Source organism: Plecotus auritus (genome assembly GCF_963455305.1).
Source record: "Plecotus auritus genome assembly, chromosome: 4".
In the NCBI taxonomy this organism is placed as follows: Eukaryota; Metazoa; Chordata; class Mammalia; order Chiroptera; family Vespertilionidae; genus Plecotus; species Plecotus auritus.
Window position 1 is genome coordinate 131,337,744 of NC_137775.1, and position 25,527 is coordinate 131,363,270.

The following is a 25,527-nucleotide window of genomic DNA, read 5'->3' on the forward strand; positions in this document are numbered from 1 at the left end:
ATACCTTCCTCTCCTATCAGTTGGGATGATAAGGGACAGTTGGAGAATGAGGCTGATTTACAAGGCATGATTTATAATCCTTTCCTGATTCCTCCTCATTGGGCTTCCCAAGTAGTTAGAAAGTGTTTCTCTTGACTGGATTTAGCTCGAGCATTCCAGGTTCACTCGGTGTTGGAAAACCAACCACTTTCTAATCTGTTGAACTAGATTTAAACAGAACCACCACCAGGGTCGCTTTAATGCCTTGTTCCTTCCTCTCTTAATCTGCAGGTATCTCAGATGAAGACATTATCAACATTACTCTTCCCACTGGCGTCCCCATTCTACTGGAACTGGATGAGAACCTGCATGCTGTTGGGCCTCACCAGTTCCTGGGTGACCAAGAGGCTATCCAAGCAGCCATTAAGAAAGTAGATGATCAAGGAAAAGTGAAAAAAGCTGCAAAATAAAGTTTTTCCCAAGTGTTGGCTAGGAATAGCTACAAAAAGGAGTGGCATGCAGTGTGTTATAGGTGCTGATCTCTCCCTCTCCTCTCTCTTTTCCTGATTTTTCCAGAGCTAGGCTGTGGGGTAAAGTTTGTATCGCTAACTAGGTAACTTATGTTGGCCCAGATAAAGACTTTAGGGTGCCTGAGTGCATATGTCATAAGTCTTATGGGTTAGCTCTCCTGCTAGCCCTGTTTGAGTTAAACTACTCAGCAGTGGGGCTTAATGTCATAAGTTTCTTAGATGGTAGAGTGAGGTAGAGTTTAAGGTATTTCATCATTCAACAAATCATTGTGAAGTTACCACTGACAGGTACTAATTATTGTAATAAGTAGTTCACTTTTATATTTACTAAGACTTTCTGGGATGATAGGAGAGGATATTAGATAATATACTATACTTAAAGTATTTATTATTAGTCTTTTCCTCTAGGAAAAGGGATGTTTTGATAGGTAAGATGAGAGGCCCATTAAATGGGAAAGCCACAGATGGGTTCCTCCACAACAGCCAGCAATAAACAGCAAGGCCCTTTGCCCTGTCTCTAGTCCAGAGACTCCTTTGTTTGACATTTGGTGGAATTCCTCGGTATTTAGAATTAGCAGCGCATAGACAACTATAGCTGTTTGTGTTCTCTTATTTTTGTTTCTTGAGCTTTAATCCTTGGGTACTTAAAATTGGTTTAAGAATAAAGTTCTGTGATCAAAAATGAATTCCCCAAGTATCTCCATGTGATTCATAAATATTAGATAAAGGCCTCTGAACTGAAGTCTTCTGCTTATATCTTCCTGTAACACTCAAAGAGTTGCACCTTTTTTCAACACATAGACACTCTAATTCTCTATAAATTGAAGGTTGGTGTCAGGAAGTATAACACAGTTGATGTAATTTTATTCACATGAGCAAGGGAAATGATATATTGGAGTTTGTCACATACATTTATTGTTTATCTGCTGAGGGCTAAGAGTAGCCAGGGTAGGCCATGGACAGAATTGATTGCTTATCAATCTTAATGATACTGTTTTCCATAGTATATTTTTAAATACTATAGGTATATAAGTCATTTCTTTAAGGAACATATATTTCAATGATAAATTCATGTAAAAATTTATAGCTGTAATAGTTGTTACAGATATTTACCATTTTTTATGGCTTTCCATTGGTGAATTAACTCATTGTATCCATGTTATAATAAAACTGGCATTAGAAGAAAACTAATTCTAAAACCCTTGCCACTGCCTGGTCTCTCTTTAATCCTTAAATCAAGACTCACAGAGCATTGGCTGATGAAGGTGGCTGAAAAAAAGAGATGAACCTGGTTTGTTCACAGCTGGCCACATCTGTGATGCATAAAAATGTAGAATGTGGATGTTTTACATTTCTGACCAACCACTGGCTTCTCTACTGTAATCATTCTTTTTAGTCCAATTGCTTAACCAAATGACACGCTTTAGAATTTAGAGATCAGACTCAACCACCAACTACCAGATATTCCTACAATTACAAAATCTGTGTTTAGGCTGCAGCTCAGACCATTTTGAACAGCTTCATCTCTGGAATTGACCTCTGAATTTTCCAGCCTAAGGGGTGACCATGTCTTAATGCAGCTCATGATCCTAGAGTTGGATTCTTGCCTTGTCCTGAATCTAGGTATCGACTTCCAGGGGCCCCACCCGCAATATGATATGCTTCTGCATACAAAGCTATACTCACGCCCAGTCACTTTGGAATCTTGCAGACTTCCTCAGGTATGGATCATTTTTGGATACTTTCTGATACAATTTGGTTTTATTGTCTTTAAGATGTTGGCTGAAATAAATGAAGAAGCATTCATGAAAACATGTAAAATTATTTTTAACAACTTCAACCTTAGATAACCAGAGAGCCTGTTTTCTTTACATGCTTACAAAGTATAGTTTTTGATGTAGGAATCCTTTTTATAATTAAGTTTTTTATTATCTTTATTGTTTAAAGTATTACAGATGTCCTTTCTCCCTCCTCCATTGACCCCCTCTGATGTAGAAATTTTGAAGGTTGCCTAACCTACATCCTAATTTGGCATCCTTCTGTTCTATGTCAAGCTGGGACCAAAATATGGGGATTTTTTATTTTATTTTAAACTAGAGGTCAGGTGCACAAAATTCATGCATAGGTCGGATTCCTAGGCCTGGCCAGCGATCAGGGGCAATTGGGGCCTTCTGGCTGCCTGCTGGGGCCTTCCTTCGTTCCATGCTGCCCCCTGGTGGTCAGCACACATCATGGCGAGCGATCGAACTCCTGGTTAGTTGACAATTTGTATATTAGCCTTTTATTATCCTATCTAATAAAAGAGAAATATGCAAATTGACCATACCTCTGCTACACCCACAAGCCACACCCACCAGCCAATCAGGAGCGAATATGCAAATAAACCAAACCAAGATGGCTGCAGCAGGAGGAAGGCTTGGGTTTCCCCAGCAATGGAGGAAGCCAAGCTTTCCGCCTGCCCTTGCCGGCCCAGGCCTCCACTCCAGGCTACAAAGTTTCAATTATAGAAGATAAATAAATCCCAACAGAAATGGCGGCAGCCATGGAGCTGGAGAGAGCAGGAGGCTAGGATTGCCCCCGGTGATGGAGGAGGCCGAGCTTCTGCAGCCCTGGCCTGCTTTGGCCTCAGCTTAAGGCTACAAAGTTTCAATTGTAGAAGATAAGTAAATCCCAGATACCAGGGCCTCCGCTTGGGTTGCCGGGGGGCATGGCCGGCCTGCAAACCACCACAGGCTCCTTGCCCAGGCCGCCCCATGCCCCAAGGGAACCCCCACCCTGATCCAGGACACACTTCAGGGCAAACCAGCTGGCCCCCACCCATGCACCAGACCTCTATCCTATCTAATAAGAGAGTAATATGCAGATTGACCATCACTCCAGCACACAAGATGGCTGCCCCCATGTGGACACAAGATGGCCACCACAAGATGGCCATCAGGGGAGGGCAGTTGGGAGGGACCAGGCCTGCAAGGGAGGGCAGTTGTGGGCAATCAGGCCAGCAGGGGAGGGCAGTTGGGAGGGACCAGGCCTGCAAGGGAGGGCAATTGTGGGCGATCAAGCCTGCAGGGGAGGGCAGTTAGGGGTGACCAGACCGGCAGAGGAGGGAAGTTGGGGGTGACCGGGCCTGCAGGGAAGGGCAGTTGCGGGGGACCCAGGCCTGCAGGGGAGAGCAGTTGGGGGGGACCAGGCCTGCAGGGGAGGGCAGTTAGGGGCAAACAGGCTGGCAGGGGAGCAGTTAGGCATCAATCAGGCTGGCAGGGGAGTGGTTAGGGGGTGATCAGGCTGGCAGGCAGAAGCGGTTAGAGGCAATCAGGAAGGCGGGCAGGTGAGCAGTTGGGAGCCAGCGGTCTTGGATTGTGAGGGGGATGTCCGACTGCCCGTTTAGGCCCGATCCTACTGGGATCGGGCCTAAACGGGCAGTCGGACATCCCTCGAGGGGTCCCAGATTGGAGAGGGTGCAGGCTGGGTTGAGGGACACCCCCCTCTCACGAATTTCGTGCACCGGGCCTCTAGTATAGAATAAATGGCAGACGGCTTGCCTAGAAATTTGGTCCTTGGAGAGGGCAGCCCATTCTATCTATACTGTTTTCCACAGGTTGGTCTTGCCCTGTTACCAGGTATAGGTGACTCCTCTGCCCAGGCTGGAATGATTGTCCCAGTATGGTAAGATGAATGCAGTAAGTAGCAAGATGCTACTCCTAGAGTTCTAACTTGTACATATCTCAGCTGAATACCGTATCCCACCCAGTACACTGATAATTTTTCTACAAGAGAAGAAGTGCTGCTTCAGACAGTGGAGGTTCTTGCATCATTTAACTTGAGCATGGAATTAGCAAAGCATCCTTGTCATTATGTCACATATTTTTCCTTGATAAGATGTGCAAGGAAGATTTCTTCATGTGATCTGGCTATTGCCAAACTCAACCAGATTCTCTTTATTTTACTTATTCTTTATTAATTAAAGTATTACAGATGTCTCCTTTTTCCCCCATTGACCTCTCCCTGGCCACTCCCACCACTCAGCACATGCCCTCACCACCCTAGTGTCTGTGTCCATTGGTTATGCTTATATGCATGCATACAAGTCCTTTGGTTGATCTCTTACCCCATTCTCTCCCCTGCCTTCCCTCTGAGGTTTGACAGTCTGTTTGATGCTTCTCTGTCTATGAATCTATTTTAGTTCATCAGTTTATGTTATTCATTATATTCCACAAATGAATGAGATTATGTGATATTTATCTTTCTCCAACTGGCTTATTTTGCTTAACATAATGCTCTCCAGGACCATCCATGCTGTTGCAAATGGTAAGAGTTCCTTCTTTACAGCAGCATAGTATTCCATTGTGTAGATGTACCACAGTTTTTTAATCCACTTATCTGCTGATGGGCACTTAGGCTGTTTCCAAATCTTGGCTATTGTAAATTGTGCTGCTATGAATATAGGGGTGCACATATCCTTTCTGATTGGTGTTTCTGATTTTTTGGGATATATTCCTAGAAGTGGGATTACTGGGTCAAACGGGAGTTCCATTTCTAATTTTTTGAGGAAACTCCATCTGTTTTTCACAGTCCTGCACCAGTCTGCATTTCCACCAGCAGTGCATGAGGGTTTCTTTTTCTCCACACCCTCACCAGCACTTGTCATTTGTTGATTTGTTGATGATAGCCTTCTGACAGCTGTGAGATGGTACCTCACTGTTGTTTTGATTTGCATCTCTCAGATGATTAGTGACTCTGAGCATGTTTTAATAGATCTTTTGGCCTTCTGTATGTCCTCTTTTGAAAGTGTCTATTTAGGTCCTTTGCCCACTTTTTGATTGGATTGTTTACCTTCCTTTTGTTAAGTTGTATGAGTTCCCTGTAAATTTTGTAGATTAAACCCTTATTGGAGATAACATTGGCAAATATGTTCTCCCATGCAGTGGGCTTTCTTGTTTTGTTGATGGTTTCTTTTGCTGTGCAGAAGCTTTTTATTTTTATGTAGTCCCATTTGTTTATTTTCTCCTTAATTTCCATTGTCCTAGGAGCTGTATCGATAAAGATATTGCTATGACATATGTGTGATATTTTGCTGCCTATGGATTCCTCTAAGATTTTTATGGTTTCCATCTTATGTTTAAGTCCTTATCCATTTTGAGTTTATTTTTGTGTATGGTATAAGTTGGTGGTCTAGTTTCATTTTTTTGCATGTATCTGTCTAATTTTCCCAACACAATTTATTGAAGAGACTGTTTTGACTCCATTGTATGCGCTTGCCTCCTTTGTCAAGTATTAATTGAGCATAATGGCTGGGGTCGATTTCTGGGTTCTCTGTTCTGTTTCATTGGTCTATATTATATGTCTGTTCTTGTGCAATACCTGGCAGTTTTGAGTACAGTGGCTTTGTAATATAGGTTGATATCTGTCAACTAGATTCTTTTGCAGATTATTACCTTGGATTATGACAAATTTATGAAAATGCAATTCTTACTCATGCACATCAATGGCAATGTTTGTCTTCTAGACATTTTTAATTTATTCTTATGCTTTAAAAGTGATGTCTGTTTTCAAAGTTCAACTTCCCTCTTACCTAGAAAACCTTTCATATGTTCTTCCCTCAGAAATACACCGAAATTGTTGCAGATCTTGATCATGTTTCCCGTTTTTGTGTTTTGCATAATTGGATTTTGCAAGTTTTTGGCTCCATTTTGTAACACCATTTGTTGTATTAAATCAGGCCTTGCCTCAGCAGATCTGGCTGTGGCAGATGCCACATTATGCTGTGGCCTGAGGGTTTTCACATTGGACTATGATGGGAATTTAAACCACTCATCCCAAGGGGAATGGGAAACATACAAAATATTAGAATATTTTAATTATTCAATCTCCCTGTAATGACAAAGTTATTTGGCAAAATGATAGGCAGGACTAAAGTCACTCTTTTTCCATTCCACAGTTGGTAAAATCTTTTATTTATTGCAGGGTAATCTAGCTATTACAGTTTAGTTTTTAAGACACTAGGACCTTAAATTGTAAGTTCCTTTGACAATATTATAAAGATATGCTGTCTCCTCACTCTTCCTCCCACCCTACTGGATTATTTTGAAACAACTGCCAAACATCAAACAGGATAGATTTTGGAAAGGAAAAATGGGTCACATAATCTTTGACAAGTGAAAATGGAAGCCTTCAGTCATCTGTTCTGAACTCTGTCCTTTTTGATACAGAAACCAAATGGCAACCCTTGCTTAGTTGTCCAGTTTGAGTCTTGACTTTGTGTATAGTTTATTATCTCTGTTTGCTGTTAGTCTATTATGTGTGACTTTGGCAGAATATTGTGGGATGATTTGGTGACTGATGTTAAATTCATCTTTAAAGATGAAAATGTTTCGGAGACTGATTTAAATAAGTAACCCTGAAATAATTTTGTAGGTTTAAAAATGAGCACATTTGTTGATGTTATTGTAAATCGGGTTACTCACTATGGGGGAAAGGAGATACAAAACGAAAGAAGTTAAAGAAGAACGCTTTTTTATTGGTTTTGAACTGGAGATATTTGTATGAATGTGTGTGTAGGTATATGTATTTTCCTCTTCACAATATTACCTCTCCCTTTCCCTCTCCCAGATCTGGCTTCATCTTCTAGTCCTAGAAGCGATAACTTATAATAAAGAGCACACCTAATTCCCTTGGTCTTGCTTTCTAAATTCTATGCCACAGAACCAGAAATGTTGGTTGATTCCAGGTTTAAGGTAAGTAAAGTATAAGGTGCATTTGGAACATCTTGAGTCAGAAAAGAGAATGCACTAACCGGTTTGGCTCAGTGGATAGAGTGTCGGCCTGTGGACTGAAGGGTCCCAGGTTCTATTCCGGTCAAGGGCATGTACCTTGATTGTGGGCACATCCCCAGTAGGGGGTGTGCAGGAGGCAGCTCATCGATGTTTCTCTCTCATCGATGTTTCTAACTCTCTATCCCTCTCCCTTCCTCTCTGTAAAAAAATCAATAAAAAATATATTAAAAAAATAAAATAAAATAAAGGTAAATTCCTTAAAAAAAATAGAGAGAAGAGAATGCCCAAAGACTATTGAGATACAAAAATTGATTTCAAGTGCCAAATTTAGGAGAATTTGAGACTAAAGAAAAAAATTCTGATAATGGATTATAGAATATTTGTCTTCGTCTGCTCAGGCAGCTATAAAAAATACCACAGACTAGGTGGTATTCAACATTTATTTCTCACAGTTCTGGAGACTGGCAAGTTCAAGATCAAGGTGCTGGCATATTTGGTGCCTATGAGGATCCTCTTCATGGTTTTCAGGTCGATTTATTGCTGTATCCTCACATGGTGGAGAAAGAGGGGACTCTGGTCTTTCTCTTATAAGAGCACTATTCTCATCATAAGGGATCCAACCTCACTGGATTCATCTAAACCTAATTACCTCCCAAAGACCCCACCTCCGAATTCCATCACATTGGGGATTTGTGCTTCAACATTTGAACCTTAATTAGGTATTTATTGTACTATTCTTCCAGCTTTTCTGTGGGTTTGAAAGTTTTAAAAACAAAATCAAGGAAAATAATGACAGGAAGAAAAAAAATGACTAAAACAAACTAAGTACAGTCACTAAAACTTGTTTTGTATGCAATGTCTGGATAAAGGTGACTGTTTTCTGTACTTTTTATTCTTTTTTAAATCTCAGGCCTTGTCAGGTTAGGAAAAATATTTATTTTTTGTTAATTCTCACCGGAGGATATTTTTCCATTGATATTTTAGAGAGAATAGAAGGAAGGTAAGGAGTGGGGGAGAGAAGGAGAGAAACATTAATGTGAGAGAGACACATCAATTGGTTGCCTCCCACAAGTACCCCAGAGCCAGGGCCGGGGATCGAACCTGCAACCCAGGTATGTGCCCTTGACCAGGAATTGAACCCACAACCCTTTGGTGTGTGGGCTGACACTCTAACCACTTGGCAACACTGGCCAGGGCCAAAAAACCTTTTAAATCTGTATTGTCAAGAGATAAGTTGTATACTCTTTTTATTTCTACTATGTTTGGGGCTACAGACAACAATAAGCTTATCTGTGGGTACAACAAATCAGGAACAAGATTGTGATTGCCATTGCCTTATGGTTGAACAAACAGTGTTGTAGGGTCATATCCCTTCTTAATGCCACCATTTGGCTCCTAAACTCTATTTAATCTCTGGGCCCCTGTTTCCTTGAATTTCAGGTCCCTGCAGCAACCACCTCAGAAGCATCCCTTGTGTCACTCTGCTCTGTGTCATAGCACAACTTTCTACTGCTCCTCCATGCATCCTTGTACTAAGAATGCTGAGGGTTAATTGCCTGAAAGGAGCGCTTCTCATTGCCCAAAACAAGTCAAATGAATTCTGATGGCATTAAAGATTTGCCTTTTATGTTGTGCTTGGCCACTAAGTCTCTTCTCACTTTAAAAACAAGGTTCATGAAAAAGATGCTGTTTTCATGAAGTAAGCTCTATCCTTTCAAGACAACTTCATTGTTCATCCTGTACTTTACTTCTCTGCAAAGCCACGTTTGTTTGTTTTTTAAACTTTAGCATAGAATGGGACAGAAGCATGTCTCCAAAGAGCCAGCACCTACTTTCCCATCTGCAGAAAATAGATGCCACCTGACAGCAACTGCAGCGACTGTTGGCCAAGATGTGAGATGGTTACTTTCTCACGATGAAGCAACTCCAGTTGAAGGAGTTATTATGCTGCAGAGAATTTACAAGAATTTCTCATGAACTTGCTCTAGGCACACAGCTATTTAAAAGGGAATATCCGCCAACCACACTGCCTGGAATCTACTGGAGAGGAAACTTTATCTAATGTAATGTTGACTTAGGTGGAATCAGACAGAGCTGGAATTTGTATTAGTTAAATTTATTGCAATAAATCTACCCTTACTTCATTTCTTTGGAGCAGTTGAACCTGGAACTTAGAACAGAGAGGGCAAAGGCCATCACATAGCTATGGGCCCATGATTGAGGCCACTTAATCCATTCTGACATGTGTTCTATAGAATATTCATTAAGAGTTGTCCAGGCAGCCATAGGCCAACAGTTAGCCAGACAGTATTTTTATTGCTGAAGCACCCCAGGGTTCTGAATTGAAGTGTAGGGAATGTTATTTGTAATTGGAATTCCAAGTACTCTCCCAGGAGTGTTGGTATTTTATAATCTTTATTTCTGCACCCAAACACTGGAGGTCACTATTTATTCATAAATGTCCCTGGATTTGACTGCAAACTTAAGTCTATATACAAAAGGTCATATCTAAAAGGGCCTGGAATTGATCGTGGGATTTTTTCCTTTAATTATGTAACTACAGAGATCTGCTTATATAAACATAAAATATAAATATAAATTACCATGATCCCCATGGGATTGTAACCTAGGAATAAAGGAGACAATATTAAATCTAAAATATAAAGTATAGAGACTTGTCTGGCAGGGTTGGTCCTACTTAGACACTCAGATGCCCAGCCACCATCCTGGCTGTTAGCTTTGACTTCTGATGGGTCCTGTTGATTTTCTCTCCTCAGACCTTTTTAAATTCATTTTTATCTTCACCACTCAGGCCCTAAGTCACACCCTCATCTTTTCCCTGTTTAAAGATTTCAACAGTCTTCTAGTTGATCTTCCTGCCTCCACTTTTGCTCTCTAAGATTTGTCAGGGGGACCACACAGAACTTCATACAGACTTTCAAAGACACTAGCACCCTGTCAAGGCTCTGCCTTAGCACTCGTCCTCCCCTCCATCACCCGCCCTACCTTGCCCTCTTTTCATTGTCTACCAAATATCTGCTCACCTCTTGAGACTCAGGCTCCCCCAGAGCCCTGTGACTTACCGATGCTGGATCTCACTTGTTCCCTTGTCTCCTCTTCAGTGGCAGGAGAATTGAATTCATGAAGCTGGCAATGTCATGCAGAGCTACTCTACAGAATTTCACAAATTTACCTCTCTGTAGTGCTAAACTCCATTTTTACAGATTTATTTTTTAAAATATTTTATTTGATTTTAATCTGTACTGTGCTCTGTGGCTATCCTCCCACTATGAAGCAGAGAAGGAAACCCTGTTGCTGGTGGACAGGAAGGCCAAGGAGGTTGACTCGCCTGTCAGAGCATTTCTCCATTAGCAGCGACTATAATGGTGTGTAAATAGGTACTTAATGAGTTGTATTCTTGCTTTTTATTCAAATCATAGAGCTAAATGTAGCAGTATAAATATTTTGAAATTTGAAAATGAGTAGAGAAGATTCTTTAATCCTACCATCCTGAGGACTATTTCATTTATTTCTATGTGCATTTTTCACATAGATATATTCTAAATTTTCATTCCATTTTGTATTCTTTTCTTCATCATAAGTATTTCTCCATGTTTCATAGGCTTCAAACAATCTTGGATAAATACTGTTCCATAATTTGTATAGAACATAATGTTCCAAAGAGAAAAAATAGATGCTTTCAATGTTCTGCTATAATAATTCTGTTCTTATAACTTCCCTCCAGGCCCATCTTGAACATCTGTGAGGCCCAGTATAAGATTACAATGGAGACACACATACTGTTTGTCCAAATATTGTAATATATCAATCAGGCTAACCAACTTATATAAGATGTTTTATATTTGTTGACCAATATACTTTCCTAACAAAAAATATTTTAAAGTCTGTAAATCCATTTTATATGATGAAAAGCCACCAAAGATCAGGAAGATTATGGAAATCTTTGAAAATTTTTCATATATACTTAACCTTGATTTATATAGTTTGTGTCTGTGTGTACATGCATGCACATGCATGTGTAAACATGTGTGTGCTGAGGCAGAAAAGGGAGGTTAAGAATCATAACAGCTACAGCCAGGTAGCTTGAGCACAGTAATGAGCTGTGAAGCATTATGAAATAGGATTGGAGGACTGCATAGAAGCCACACTGGGTCATGACAAGAGGTATGGAAGACAGGGAAGCCCTTGTAAGCAGTAGAGTGGTCCAGTGGCCCAAGCCCTCATTGCCACTGAAGATCTTCAGCCATTTGAGCATACAATCTCCCTGAGGCAATATTTACATTCCACTGTTGTGAAACATAACCCCCATGAGAATTGCAAATCCTATCATATTTAAAAAGAGATTAGCTCCCAAATATATGAATTATGAGAACTAAAGAGAGAAATGGACAGCCACACAGATTAGGAGACTTTAGCCCTGGCCCATGTGGCTCAGTTGAGCACCGTCCTTTTCACCAAAAGGTCACTGGTTCAATTCCCGGTTGGGGCACATGCCCGAGTTGCAGGCTTGATGCCCTCTCTCACATGGATGTTTCTCTCTAAAATCAATAAAAACATTTCTTTAAAAGAGTAGGAAACTTTAATAGCTCCCCTTCAATTATGGATAGAAAAGCCAGAAGATCAATAAGAAAACAGGACTTGAACAACACAATTGGACCAACTGGACCTAACAGCATGAATACACATTCTTCTCAACTGCACATGGGACATTCTCCAAAATATGTTAAGCTACAAACCAAATCTTAATGATCTTAAGGTTAAAATCATATAAAATACTTCTTTGACCATGTGAAATAAAACTAGAAATAAAAGAAAACAGGGAAATCCACTAAAATGTGGAAGTAAATAATTCACTCTTAAACAATGATCCAAAGATGAAATCACAAGGGAATGCACAAAATATTTGGAGATAAAATGAAAACACAATGTACCAAAACATATAGGATATAGTGAAAGCAGTACTAAGAAGAACGTTTATAGTATCAAATGCTTATGTTTAAAAATATCTCATATCAACCTAACAACATCTCAAGAAACTAGGAAAGAACAACTAAACGAAAAGGTTGGCAGAGAAGGAAATAATAAAGATTAAGGTAGAGATAAATGAAATAGAAAAATGGAAAATAGACAAAAACAAAATTGTTTTTATTAAAAGAAAAAAAATTGGCAATCACTTAGCTAGACTAAGAAAAAGAAAAGGGATGAGACTCATATCTAGAAAGAGGGAACATTACTACTGATGCCACAGAAATAAACATAATTGTAAGACTACTATTAATAATTATATGCCAACAAATCGGATAACCTAGAAGAAATAGATACGTTTCTAAAAACATACTACTTATCAACACTGAATCATAAGAAGTAAACAAATCCAAACAGGCCTATAACTAGTAAGGAGAATAACACAGTAATCAAAAGCCTCCCAGTAAAAGTATAAGACCAGATGGCTTCGCTGGAGAATTCTACCAAGCATTTAAGGCAGAATTAATACCAATCCTTCTTAAATTCTTCCAAAAATTGAAGATGACGGAATACTTCCAAACTCCTTCTATGAGGCCAGCATTACTCTGATACCAAAAAAGAAATAAAAGTCATCCAAATTAGAAAGGAATTAGTAATATTATTTTTGATCACAAATTGCATGATCTTATATGTAGAAAATCCTAAAGATTCCACAAAAACTCTTAAAATTAAGAGATGATTTCAACAAAGTTTCAGGATACAAAATTAACACACAAAAATCAAATGTGTTTCTATACACTGAAAACAAAAATGAAAAGGAAATTATTCTAATTTACTATAACATAAAAAAGAATAAAATACTGCATTCTTTGCAAATAGAAAAAAAAAAATCCTAAAAGTGAATCTCAAGTGACCCTGAATAGCCAAAACAATCTTGAAAAAGTATAGCAAAGTTGAGGGCCTCACAGGTCTTGAATTCAAAATATACTACAAAGCAACAGTGATCATGATCATGTGTGACTGGCATAAAAACAGATACTAGTATATAGGCAAATGGAACAGAATAGAGAGCTCAGAAATAAACCCTTGCATATATGGCCAAATGAATGACAAGGGTGCCAAGACTATACAATGGGAAAGGGCAGTCTCTTCAACAAATGGTGCTGGGAAAACTGGATATCCACATATAAAAGAAGTTGGACCCTTACTTTATAGCATATATAAAAATTAACTCAAAATGGATTAGAAATCTAACAATAAGATGTAAAAGTACATAAAACTCCTAGAAGAAAACATAGGGGGAAAGCTTCAGGGCATTGGATTTGGCAATGATTTCTTAGATATGACACAGAAGACACAGGTGACAAAAGCAAAAACAGACAAATGGAACTATATCAAACTTCTGTGCATTAGAGGAAACAGCAAAATGAAAAGGCAGCCAACTTATGGAGTGGGAGAAAGTATTTGCAAATAATAAAAAAGGTAAGAAGTTATATCCAAAATATATAAGGAACTTTTACAACTCAACAACAACAAACAACCCAATTAAAAATGGGCAAAGGTCTTGAATAGACAATTCTCCAAAGAAGATACACAAATGTCTAACAAGCACATAAAAAGATACTCAACATCACTGATTATAATACACATGTAAGTCAAAAGTACAATGAGATACCTTGTCAACACACACCCATTAGAATGGCACTATCAAGAGAATGTAAAATAACAAGTGTTGACAAGGATACAGAGAAATTAGAACCCTTGTGACTATTGGTGGGGATGTAAAATGGTGTTGCCATTAATGTAAAGAGTATATAGAGATTCCTCAAAAAATTAAAAATAAAATTACTGTATGATCCAGCCATCCAACTTCTAGGTATATATTCAAAAGGAATTCAAATCAGGGTCTTAACGAGATGATTACTCACCCATCTATTGCAGCATTATTCACAATAGTCACAGATGGAAGCAACTGAAATGTTCACTGACAGATGGAAAAAGAAAATGTGGCATATCCATACAATGGAATATTATTCAGCCTTAAAAATAGAAGGAAATCCTCGCACCTACTACAACATGGATTAACCTCAAGGACATTTCACTAAGTGAAATAAGCCAGTCGCAAAAGGACAAATACTGCATGATTCCACTTATATGAAGTCTCTAAATTAGTCATAATCATAAAAGCAGAAATTAGGAAGATGGTTGTCAAAGGCTGGGGGAAGGGAGAATTATTGTTTAATGGGTATAGAATTTCCGTTTTGCAAGATGAGAAGGTTCCAGAGATCAATTGCACGACAATGTGAATATACTTAACACTACTAAACTGTACACTTAAAAATGGTTAAGATGATAAATTTAATGTATGTTTTCCACCACAATAAAAAAAAAGAGAGAGAGAGATTTAGAGGAAGACTTCTATATTTCTAAATACTCCACTTCTGGAAATAATGTGACTAGCATCACAAAGAAGGAAAATGACGATGGCTATTTTTATTACTGCGGATGTCAGGCAAAAGTACTAAAAATCTTGATTTAAAATTTTATCATCAGGTTTAATAACTTACTCCCACGGGTCATTCTCTAATGGCAAATGAAGCCAGGTCTTCATTTTTGTTAAATCCTCACAGTATGACTATGAGATGAACACTTTTATTATTCTCATCTTACACAGGAGGCTCTGAAAAGCTGAGTAACAACCCCAGAGTCACAGAGGTAGTATATAGCTGAAGCACGATTCAAATTCAGGCCTATCTAACTCCACAGCCCATATTCTTGGTCACTATTCCCTACTGTTTTTAGTTTGAAAATATTTTTTAAATTGAGATATCCATTGAAAATCGGCCAAAGAGTAAGGTTGTACAGTGAAGCTACAGTGAGCAACTTTCATTTTCATTCTCTTACTAGTACAAATAAATATGGTGCCACATAAGTTCAATAGGACACTGAGTGGAGCTAGAGAGCTTAGATTTTTCACACAAAATTTAAGTGCTTGTTTTCCTAAGTGGAAAGAAATGGAGTTTGCTTTCCTTCTTTTCTGAAACCTCCTGCTTTGATAGTTGGAGAGTCCAAAGTTTATGTATTAAAACCTAACTGGATTATATGAATACGTACATAGGAGTAGGTGAACTAAACATTTATTTGCAAAAAAACAAACCCCAAAAATAAAATTAAAAACCACAACAACAAAAAAACAAAACAGCGTGCCTTCTTCAGCATGGGTATTTAAAGCGACAGAGCTCCAACCTTAGAAAACTCTCAGTGTCAGGATTCTGAGGTTGGAAGAGTAGAAGTCATCCTAGCTAGTCTAAACAAACAAACAAAGAATTTATTAAAGGATATGGGATGCCTCACAGACTCTTTGGGAAGGCCAGACAGTGAAGTTTCAAAGACTACTCAGCTGAGAATAACACCCAGAACAGAGTGTGGGATGGTTCCAGCAAGGACTCTACTGCCCTGCCATTGGGCACAGACACTGCAGCTCCCACCTTGATGTTGGCCACTGAATGCTAGAACCCCTGCCACTGCTACCCCGATTGGCTATGATCTGATAGATTGCAAAAATAGCCACACATTCTCCTCCTCCCCTGGATCCATTCTTCTGTGCTTCCTTACCATGAAACTTTGACTGCCCTACCACCTGATTCTGGGCTCAGCCAATGGCATGTCAGGAATTGTGGCACAAGCAGGGACTTGAAAAGCATGTGTACAGTGGAGCTTGTCTTCTCTTGGAACCCTGAGACTACCACATGAAGAAGCCCAAGCTGGCCTCCTGGATGATTAGATACATATGACACAGTCATTCCTGTTATCCAGACCTACTAGTAAGGCTTGATAAGTGGTTGAGGCCATCCTACATCACCCATTCACTACCCAACTTGCCAGTTCATGGATGCATGAGTGAACCAAGCAATGATCAACTAAGCTAGCCCAGACCACATAGTTTGGCCAACTCACAAAGTCATAAGCAAAATAATTGGTTGTTATAATAAGACACTGTATTTTAGGGTATCAGCAGCAACAGCTACCTGCTATTAGTTCACTGAATTCTTTCACATAACTTATCTCACTTTACTCACAACCACCCTGTAAGACAGGAGGAGCAGGTATATTATTCTCACGTTCCAAAAGGGAGGAAATGGAGCCACACAGAAGAATAATGAATTGCCAGATGTCAAACTGCTAATAAATTAAAAAGTTGGGTTTAGAATAGAGGTTACCTTGACCCTCTATCAAAATGTACACATCAACTATATTGTTTGGTTTAGAGCAAAGCTGAGCCATGATTCCTACCTTGTGGAGTCTTGAGAAAGTTAAATAGGATAATATATCTAAATGTCTAGCATAGTGCTTGGCAACAGAAGAAAATTTAAATTAGCATTCAATTCCTAGAAGAAAGAGTTTCCTAACCCCACTTCTTTCTTCTCCCTTGGTGATGGGAGTGCCTAACTTTGGGTGTTTCGGATCATCTTAGACCATCTGAAAGACCTTTCCTGAGTACCTATCACCAAGAATAGTTTGTGAACCTCACTCCAGAGAAGGGCTTGGCCAACTTTTCCTATGAAGAGGTCTAGCTAGTAAATATTGTCATCCTTGTGGGCCATACAAACTGTTAAAATTACTAAATTCTGCTGTAGTGCAAGAGCGGCCATAGGCTATATGAAAAGAATTGGGTGTGGCTGTGTTCCAACAAAACTTTATTTACAAATATAGGCAATGGGCTTGATTTGTTCCATAGGCAGGAATATGCCAGTCCCCACTTTAGAGCGATGTCATTGGTGGCCTTATTAGAATGTGAATGTCCATAGACATTAATACCATTTTAAAAGATGAGAGACTTGCATATCTAAGACACTCTAGTTTGAGGAACCAATCACACTTAGGCCCCATTATTTAATCATTCCATGAGTAGGAAACAACTTATTAGACCAGCCTTTTGAGTGCATAGACTGCCTTGTTGAAGAGGATTATCTCCTCCTACTAGCACTATGCCTAGCACATAACAGGAGTTTCAAAGGCTTCTAGATGCTCACTAAGACCATTCTCTCCTTTTGTAATAAACCATTGTAGATAGGTACATAGAATGCCAGTCTCCTTGGCAGCTAGAGTGGGCATGTGTCTAAGTTCTCACTAATTGAATGTGAGCAAAAGTGAAGAGTTCAACTTCCCACCTCACATCCTTAAAAGGAATTGCTGTCCTGGATTTACTTTCTCATCTTTCATCCTTATAGTTGGCACAAAAACATACCAGAGACCTAGCTTTGATCATATAAATGAAGACAGTGCTTGAGACCAAGGCTTCTCAAGCCTAAGTATGAAGTTGGACCCTTACCTAAGCACCATATAGAAAAATAAACTCAATATGGATCAAAGATCTAATGTGAGACCTAAAAGTCTTAGGGAAAAGCTTCATGACATTGGATTTGAGAATGATTTCTTAATATGACACCAAAGGCATAGGCAACAACAGAAAAATATAGGCAAATTAGACTATAAAAATTAATTTTTTATATGAAAAGACAATATCAACAAATTAAAAGGACTGCACACATAGTGGGAAATATTATTTATAAATCATACATCTGATAAGGGATTAATATCCAAATATTATAGAGAACTCCTAACTCTACAATGTATCAAATATGGACATCGCTTCTCGGCCTTTTGGCTAAGATCAAGTGTAGTATCTGTTCTTATCAGTTTAAAAATGGACAAAGGACTTGAATAAACATTGCTCCAAAGAAGATATACAAATGACCAATAAGCACATGAAAATATGATCAATATCATTGATCATTAGGAAAATGCAAATTAAAGCTACAATAATTCACCACCTCATACCCTTTATGGTGGTTACTATTAGAAACAAACAACAACTACAAAAAAACAGCAACAGAAAACAAGTGTTGGTAAGGATGTGAAGAAATTGGAACTCTTATGAACTTTTGGTAGGAATGTAAAATGACACAGCAGCTGTGGAAATAGTATGATGATTTTTAAAAATTTAAAAGCAGGATTACCATATGATTCAGCAATTCTATTTCTTGGTATGTAGCTAAAATAATTGAAAGTAGGGTCTTGAAATGATACTAGTACAGCCATGTTCATAGCAGCATTATTCAAAACTAGGGGCCCACCGAAACCGGTTTGGCTCAGTGGATAGAGCGTCGGCCTGCGGACTCAAGGGTCCCGGGTTCGATTCCGGTCAAGGGCATGTACTGTGGTTGCGGGCACATCCCCAGTGGGGGGTGTGCAGGAGGCAGCTGATCGATGTTTCTCTCTCATCGATGTTTCTAGCTCTCTATCCCTCTCCCTTCCTCTCTGTAAAATATCAATAAAATATATTTAAAAAAAAAGAAAGAAAAATGGCACCTCATTTAAAAAAAAAAAAAGAAAAAAAAAAAAGAAAACTAGGGGCCCAGTGCACAAATTTGTGCACCTTGAAAGGAACTGTGGGCCGTGAGGCTGCAGTGGGCACAGGGGCAGATCTCAGCCCATTCTTTGCACTCCTGCCTGGCCCCTCCCACTGCAGCCCCCAGTTCTCTGCCAGCAGCCCCACTCCTGCCGCCGCTGCTCCCATGCGCTGATGGCACCAGGCGCCACTCACACCTGCTGACGGCGTGGAGTGATTGGTGCTGGCGCCAGCAGTGGGTGTGAGCAGGGCTGGCACCAGCAGTGAGTATGAGGGGCAGCTACTGCCCTAATTGCCTCTCAGGAGCAGGGGGAGGTGGAGAAGCCCTAAGGGGAGATCAGGGCCGGCAGCCGCCACTCACACCTACTGACTGTGCCTAGCAATCCGGCTGGTGCTGGGCACTGGCAGTGGGTGCAAGCGGGGCTGGTGCTAGCAGCAGGTGTGAGCACCAGGTGGGACCGCGGTGTGCAGCAGCAAAGAATTTTCAGTAATCTCCAGGGGCTTGCCCCGATGACAGTGACTGGTGCCCTGCCTTGGTCTGGCACCCCTGCTCACCTGCTCCACCATCCCGCCGCGGGTGATGCCTGCCATGTTCCGCGTGCACTCCCTAGTAGTGGTAGTCAGTGCATGTCATAGTGACCGGTTATTCAGTTGTTCTGCCGTTTGGTCTATTTGCATATTAGCCTTTTATTATATAGGATAGCTAAAACATAGAAGCACTTTAAGTGTTCACTGACAGATGAATAGATAAGCAAAATGTGTAGTATACATACAATATTATTCATCTTTAAAAGGGAAGGAAATTCTGACAGATGCTACAACATGGTTAAACTTTGAAGATATGCTAAGTGAAATAAGCTAGTCACAAAAAGACAGATACTGTGTGAGGCCACTTAAACAAGATATTTAGAGTAGTGAGAATCAGACAGAAAGTAGAATGGTGGTGGTTTCTAGAGGCTGGGAGAAGAGGGGAGTCGGAGTTAATGTTTAATGGGTACAGAATTTCAGTTTGGCAAAATGAAAAGAGTTCTGGGATGGATGGTGGTGATGGAGCATAACATTATAAATGTATACCTCTGAACTGTACACTTTAAAATGGTTATGATGGTAAATTTATGTTATGTGTATTTTACCATAAGAAAAACTGAAAGAGAAAAAAAAGAACCACCTGAAGAGTTTGGTAAAACACTGATTCTTGGGCCCACCACCAGAGTTACTGGCCTAAGAATTCAAATTTCTAACAAGCTCCCAGGTGCCCCTGGTGCTGCCCATCCCTGGACCATAGTGCTGCCCTATGGGAAAACAGATTAACAATAGGAAAGGAATCTGGGTCACCAAATGATCTTCTGTAACAGGGAAGAGAGATTAAGCCTGTGCCGGTGTAATGTATGCCTTTTGTCAGAGCAGCTTAGCTCCCATCCTAATTCAGTTGGTGCTCAAGGATTGCTTGTTGGGTGACTGAATACATAAACCATTGTGTGTTTATGGGCCAAAAGCACAGATTGGTCTGGACTGCTTGGTTCTCCTGGGTCTACTTCCCTCTCTTCCTACATGCCAGTCCAAGATGGATGATCCTAGTTACTGGAAGGACTGAAATCAATAGCTGGGGTGTGGGCAAGGGCAGTGCAGTTCACGTTTTGCCAACTATCCCCAGATAGAATTCAAGGACAGATGATCTCGCAGGGAACGACGGGTGCATGGGCTTGCTGAGAGAGCTTGAGATGAAGAGACAAATGGGCATTACTAGACCAGGGAGGCGCTGCTGTAGTGGGAAAGAATGCTGGTCGTGACCACTTCCTCCTCTTTATTCTGCATTGGAGTTAAATGCTGGCCTTGCCCGAATATCATGCTGAGACCTGGACCTCAGTAACTCTAAAACACACACCCTTTTCAGAAATTTGTAATTTCATCATTTCTTGACCAAATGACTCCAACCACAGAAAGGCACAAATTTTCCATTGGGATTTGTTCTGCCGCTCCCTTTTGGTGGGTATACTCTTTCTTGCTTGCGTTTGAAACCCCATTCATTATATGAAGTATAGGTTTTTCATAACTGATTTTAAAGTAAGCTTGTTATTAAATATGCATATCTTGTCTTTCTCACTCCACGTTATAGATTTGAGACCTGAGATACAGAGCAGTGTATGACTTAGAAAAGCTAAATTCATTTTTTATTTGGCCTGTAGACCATCATCTGGGCTTTGAAGTCTAAAGATCTAGAATTACCCACCCTCTCCCCGACTCTCAGCATGGCCAGACCCTGATGCAGAAAAGCAATCCAAGACTTCCAGTTTCTGGTTGCAATTGAAGGCTAGTAAATTGGAAGAACAGGATGGAACTGTTTCTTGTCCAGGCAAACAATTTGTAATCATTAAGAAGTCTGAAGCTAATGAAAAGCAATTAATCCAATGGCAAGTGTTGCCATAAATTTTATTCCCAAAGTGAACACATGATACAGGCATGATTCTTGATTTCCGATTACAAAAAGAAAATGTGGAGCTATTATTAAATACAAAGTAAAACAACATGAAAAAAAAAATGCCAGAAGATAGAAGGAATGTAAGTAGGAGCCCTGGGCAGAGGGAGGGAAGAGCTCGGGGAAGGGGGTGGAGTGAGGAAGAAGAGGGGAAGGGGCGCTCTGCTGCGGAGCTGTGCCAAGTTGAGTCCATTTCCAGGATGGCTACACTAAGGGGCAAGGGACAGAGGTGGCTCCTCCCTCAGGAATCCTGAGCCAGGGCCTCAGCAGGCTCCCCACCTCACTACTCCCTTCCACAGGGAGTCACATGGCGCCCTCCCCTTATGAAGCAAGAAATAAAGAATGACTCCTCATTTCCTGGAATACTTGAGACCACAGGGGAGTTGGCAGAGGGAGGGGAAAGTTAAGATTTTCTGTGGACTAGGAGAAGAGAGGCGGGGGGGGGGGGGGGGGGGCGGGGGGCAGAGGGCCCCACAGCTACCTATGTATCGCTCCCTACCAGGCAGAATTCTGGCAAATGCAGGCGAGGGCTTTTGAGATAGCGTGCGTTTGAAAAGTCAACCAGGGATGCTTCAAGTTCTGCTCACAGACCCTGATTATTACATGGAGATTTCTGCCTGTGAGAGATCAAAATACAGTTTGCTCTTTGGCCATCTTCAGGATACTTTGAATGAATACCTAATATGATCATACCATCTTCCCAACCACTAAGAAGAAGTGTTTTCCCCTTCTTCCATCACAGATGCCTGAAATTCCTTTAATAAGGGATATAAATTTTTGTGAAATCATTAGAGATAAAATTTTAAAAGCAAATACCACTAAGGAACAGAGTATACTGAAGACACTCATTGGCAATGAAAAAGTGGTCAGTAAATTGAACCACAGATAAAAATTATTGGTGGCAGATTCCCCCTTGTTTTGACAGAGGAAAGGAGTGCTAAAGCTGAGGAGGGATCTCTGTTGAAAAAGAAACAAGGGCAGTGAATGGGTGATTGTACTAAGGGTTGTTCTGAGGGTTGAAGGAGAGAGAACAGGACATTTTCAAGCTGGGTATGGAGGTATCTTTGCCTCATTGGAGTAGTGGTGATAGATAATCTTGTCTGCATTTTATGGAGATTTGGGTGCTTTCTTTCTTAATTCTTTTTTAAAACATCATTTGAGCATTCTGTAGAGTTATTATTTGAGACATATATGTATATGAGACAAGTAGTAGCACAGCACGGTGAGATATGAAGGACCTGAGCACTGGGAGACCAAGATTTGGGCTCTGGCACCAACGAGCTGAATGACCTGGGGCCAGTCACTTCATCTCTGAGACTTAATTGCTCAGACAGTGCTCTAGCTCATGGTTTTCTTCTTTCTAAATGGGAACATTTTCTTTGAAAGTGGAGTTTCCCCATTGGAACTAGAGGAGGGGATCCCAGAACCCTGCCCATTCGGCTCCCCGCTTCCTCCCCCAGCCCATTTGGTGCTCATCAGAACCTTGGAATGGTTGGAACTGCGCTGGCTCAGATGATGGCTCAAGTCTCCGTGAGTTCATCAAAAAGTGGCTTTGCTGGAGGAGCGTCATAGTCTTTGAGAATCTGGCCATCTTGAAAGTGTCATTCTTATTTTATAGCAGCACACATCAGCTTTATTCTGCTCCAGATTGTGCATGGGAGTGAGGAGGCTGCTGCTAGTGGGCCTGCAGGTTCCTCCAAAAGGTGTGTAATCTCTTAGCTGCATAGGCTTCCAGAAGATATGGAGGTTCTAGGAACTTTCATTAATAATTCTTTCATTAAGGACAGCTTCTACTCCTCACATCTTCTATTCACAATCACATAATCTCCTGACTTCCAATTCAGTTCCTTCTAGTCTTCTTGTCCTTTTCCATCTCTGCCATCCCATTGGTTCTTGATAATAAATTTTGCCTTTGGTGTTTCTACCACATGTCATGGGTGACTTACTTGGTCGGAATAGCATACCTTCTGTAACACCTGAGGGGAGGTGTTATCCATTCATACCCCACTCCCATTAGATATAGACAAAACAAACAAGAGGTCTGTGCTCTTGTCCTAAACCTACTACTAACTCACCATGTAGCCTTGGAGAGATACAGATACAGATACATATACAGATACAGATATAGATGTAGACATAGATGTAGGCATAGACAGATATAGATATAGATATAGATATAGATATAGATATAGATATAGATATAGATATAGATATAGATAAATACAGATATAGATGTAGACATACTTTAACGTAGACATAGACATAAATATAGATATAGATACGGATACAGATATAGCTATAGATATAGATATAGATGTAAACATATACATAGATGTAGACATAGACATAGACATTGACATAGATATAGATATACACATCAAGGAATCTTTTCAGGGCCTCAATGTTCCATTTGTTGACAATAAGCATTTATTGCTTACCTTTTGGGAAAGCAAATTATTAAGCACTGGAGAGAAGAAGTGGCATTAAAAGAAGAGTAGTAATGATACTGATTCTCTTAGTTCCATAAAAATCAGAGGCATGTCCAAAGCCACATCACTTCCAGAAGAGAAGCCCAGCACATCCTTAAACATTGAAGCAGGACAAGAGAAATTTGTATTTAAAGCAAAACTATTCTAGCAAAGAGATGTAAAGGGAATCAGAGCAGGGAGAAGAAACAGGGAGATCAATTCCCCGAGTGTGTGGGAATGTGGGAATGCAGACCTAGGTGCGATGAGGACCTGTGCCAGGAATGACATCTCTCCCCTATGAGATCAGCATCGGGCAATGGGAAGAACTTGGTCTGGGGACGAGAGACTGAGAGACCCAGTTTTGCCCTCAACTTGTCAACAAGAGGCTCTAAGATGAGGGTGGGGCCTGACCGTCTATGTGGCCCTCCTTGATCCATGTCATCTGTGACTCTCCTTCATCCTTTGTGACCAGAGGGGCCACAGTCACTAGGCATGTTTCCGTTCTTTGCAAGCAGTTTAACTTGTCCCCAGATCTTCCTAGACATTTTCCATATTGATGGTTGAAGGTCATTAGAGCAGTCCCCGATGGAAGAAAGCCCTACCTAGGAAAACTGTGTAATAGTAACTAGCACTTGTGTGGACCTTCTGTGCAAGCCATACTTACCTGCCTTATCTATGTTAGTGTATGAAGTAGACACTATTGTCATTCTTATTTTATAGAAAGGAAACTGAGGCACAGATAGGTTAAGCAAGTTGCTCAAGGTCATGCAGCGACAAGTGGTAGAGCTGAGCTTCAAACCTAGGCAGTTTAGTTCTGGACCCCATGTGTTAAACCCCAAATTTCATTACCTCTCTATTATAAAACAAGTAATAATGGCAATGGCACAGTAACATATATGGGAAGCACTTGGCCTTTTGGAACCAGAGGAGTTTTGAGCTCATACAAGGAGGTGTCAGGTTATCTCTGAGTGTGCTCAGGGGCTTTGGAGGATGTCACAGCTACTGTATACATGCGCTGCTGCCACAATATCTATTTCTCTCTAAAAATTAACAGCAACAAAGAGACATGATCATTTGCAACTTTAAAAAGAAGCTAGCAGCTATGGGAATCTGGAAATAATATCCCCTTAACTCAAAGGGCTGATGCATTGGTTTAAAAGGGGCTGACTTTAAAGCTGGTATGTGAGTTTACTGGGGCCACTAGCAGGGATGCTAACAATTTGTGGAATGCATTTTTGGAAAGGATTAGGGGGAAAAACATGTTGTGTCTTACAAACTCAGAGTTAGGAATATAGCTCTAAGGGGTGAGCATTAAATATCAAGCTTTCAATATGCATAGTTTTTCAGGGAATCGGTTTGCCTTCTTTCTTCTCCTTCTTTTCTTTTTCAGATCTTATCCAAAGGATCAAATTCAGGCCATACCGGATGTGCCCAAATCATTTCCATCTGATGCCCAGGTCAGCCCAGGAGGCCTGGCCTTGAGGAGCGGCTCCCAGTGAGTACGAGTTGTGAAGGGATCAAGATGGAACCATGTTGGTTGTCTCTGTTCAGCCCGGTCCAGGGCCCTGCTGGCATCATCTCACTGGGTTTCCTCTGCCAGCTGAGTTTTAGAAATGGGCTGCTGTTGACATGCTGGCCATCGATTAAAATAAGGAAAAAGAAGCTCTTCATTTGTATTCCATTTTCCTCCCATCTCTTCCTCCTCATTGCATAAATGACGTGGTTCCCACAGAGTAAAGTTTATAACAAATGGGTAAATGGAGGCAGAGAGAGGTTGACTGAGGTGTGCTGGCTCTGCTAAATTGTTGAGTAACAAGGAAAGGGGAATACATAGATCTCTCTGTCGAGAACAAAAGCCCTGGTAGCTAAGAGTGTTAAAGCAAAAGGAAAACAACAGGCTTTTTAA

The 25,527-nt window shown here is 40.4% G+C and overlaps 1 protein-coding gene across 2 annotated transcripts in view; it reads left to right on the forward strand.

The window, feature by feature from the left end:
• The window catches only part of BPGM (bisphosphoglycerate mutase), a 63,969-nt gene extending 38,852 nt beyond the window's left edge, over positions 1-25,117 (forward strand). The window contains exon 3 of one of the 2 annotated variants that reach the window (XM_080665474.1): positions 25,012-25,117. In XM_080665474.1, coding sequence (XP_080521600.1) covers positions 25,012-25,103 — 92 coding nt within the window. In that variant the 3' untranslated portion in view covers positions 25,104-25,117. Of the gene's footprint in view, positions 1-270; positions 2,317-25,011 lie in introns of those variants that run through there. The other variant, XM_080665473.1, reaches the window with a different exon arrangement.
• The last annotated feature ends 410 nt before the right edge of the window (positions 25,118-25,527 follow it).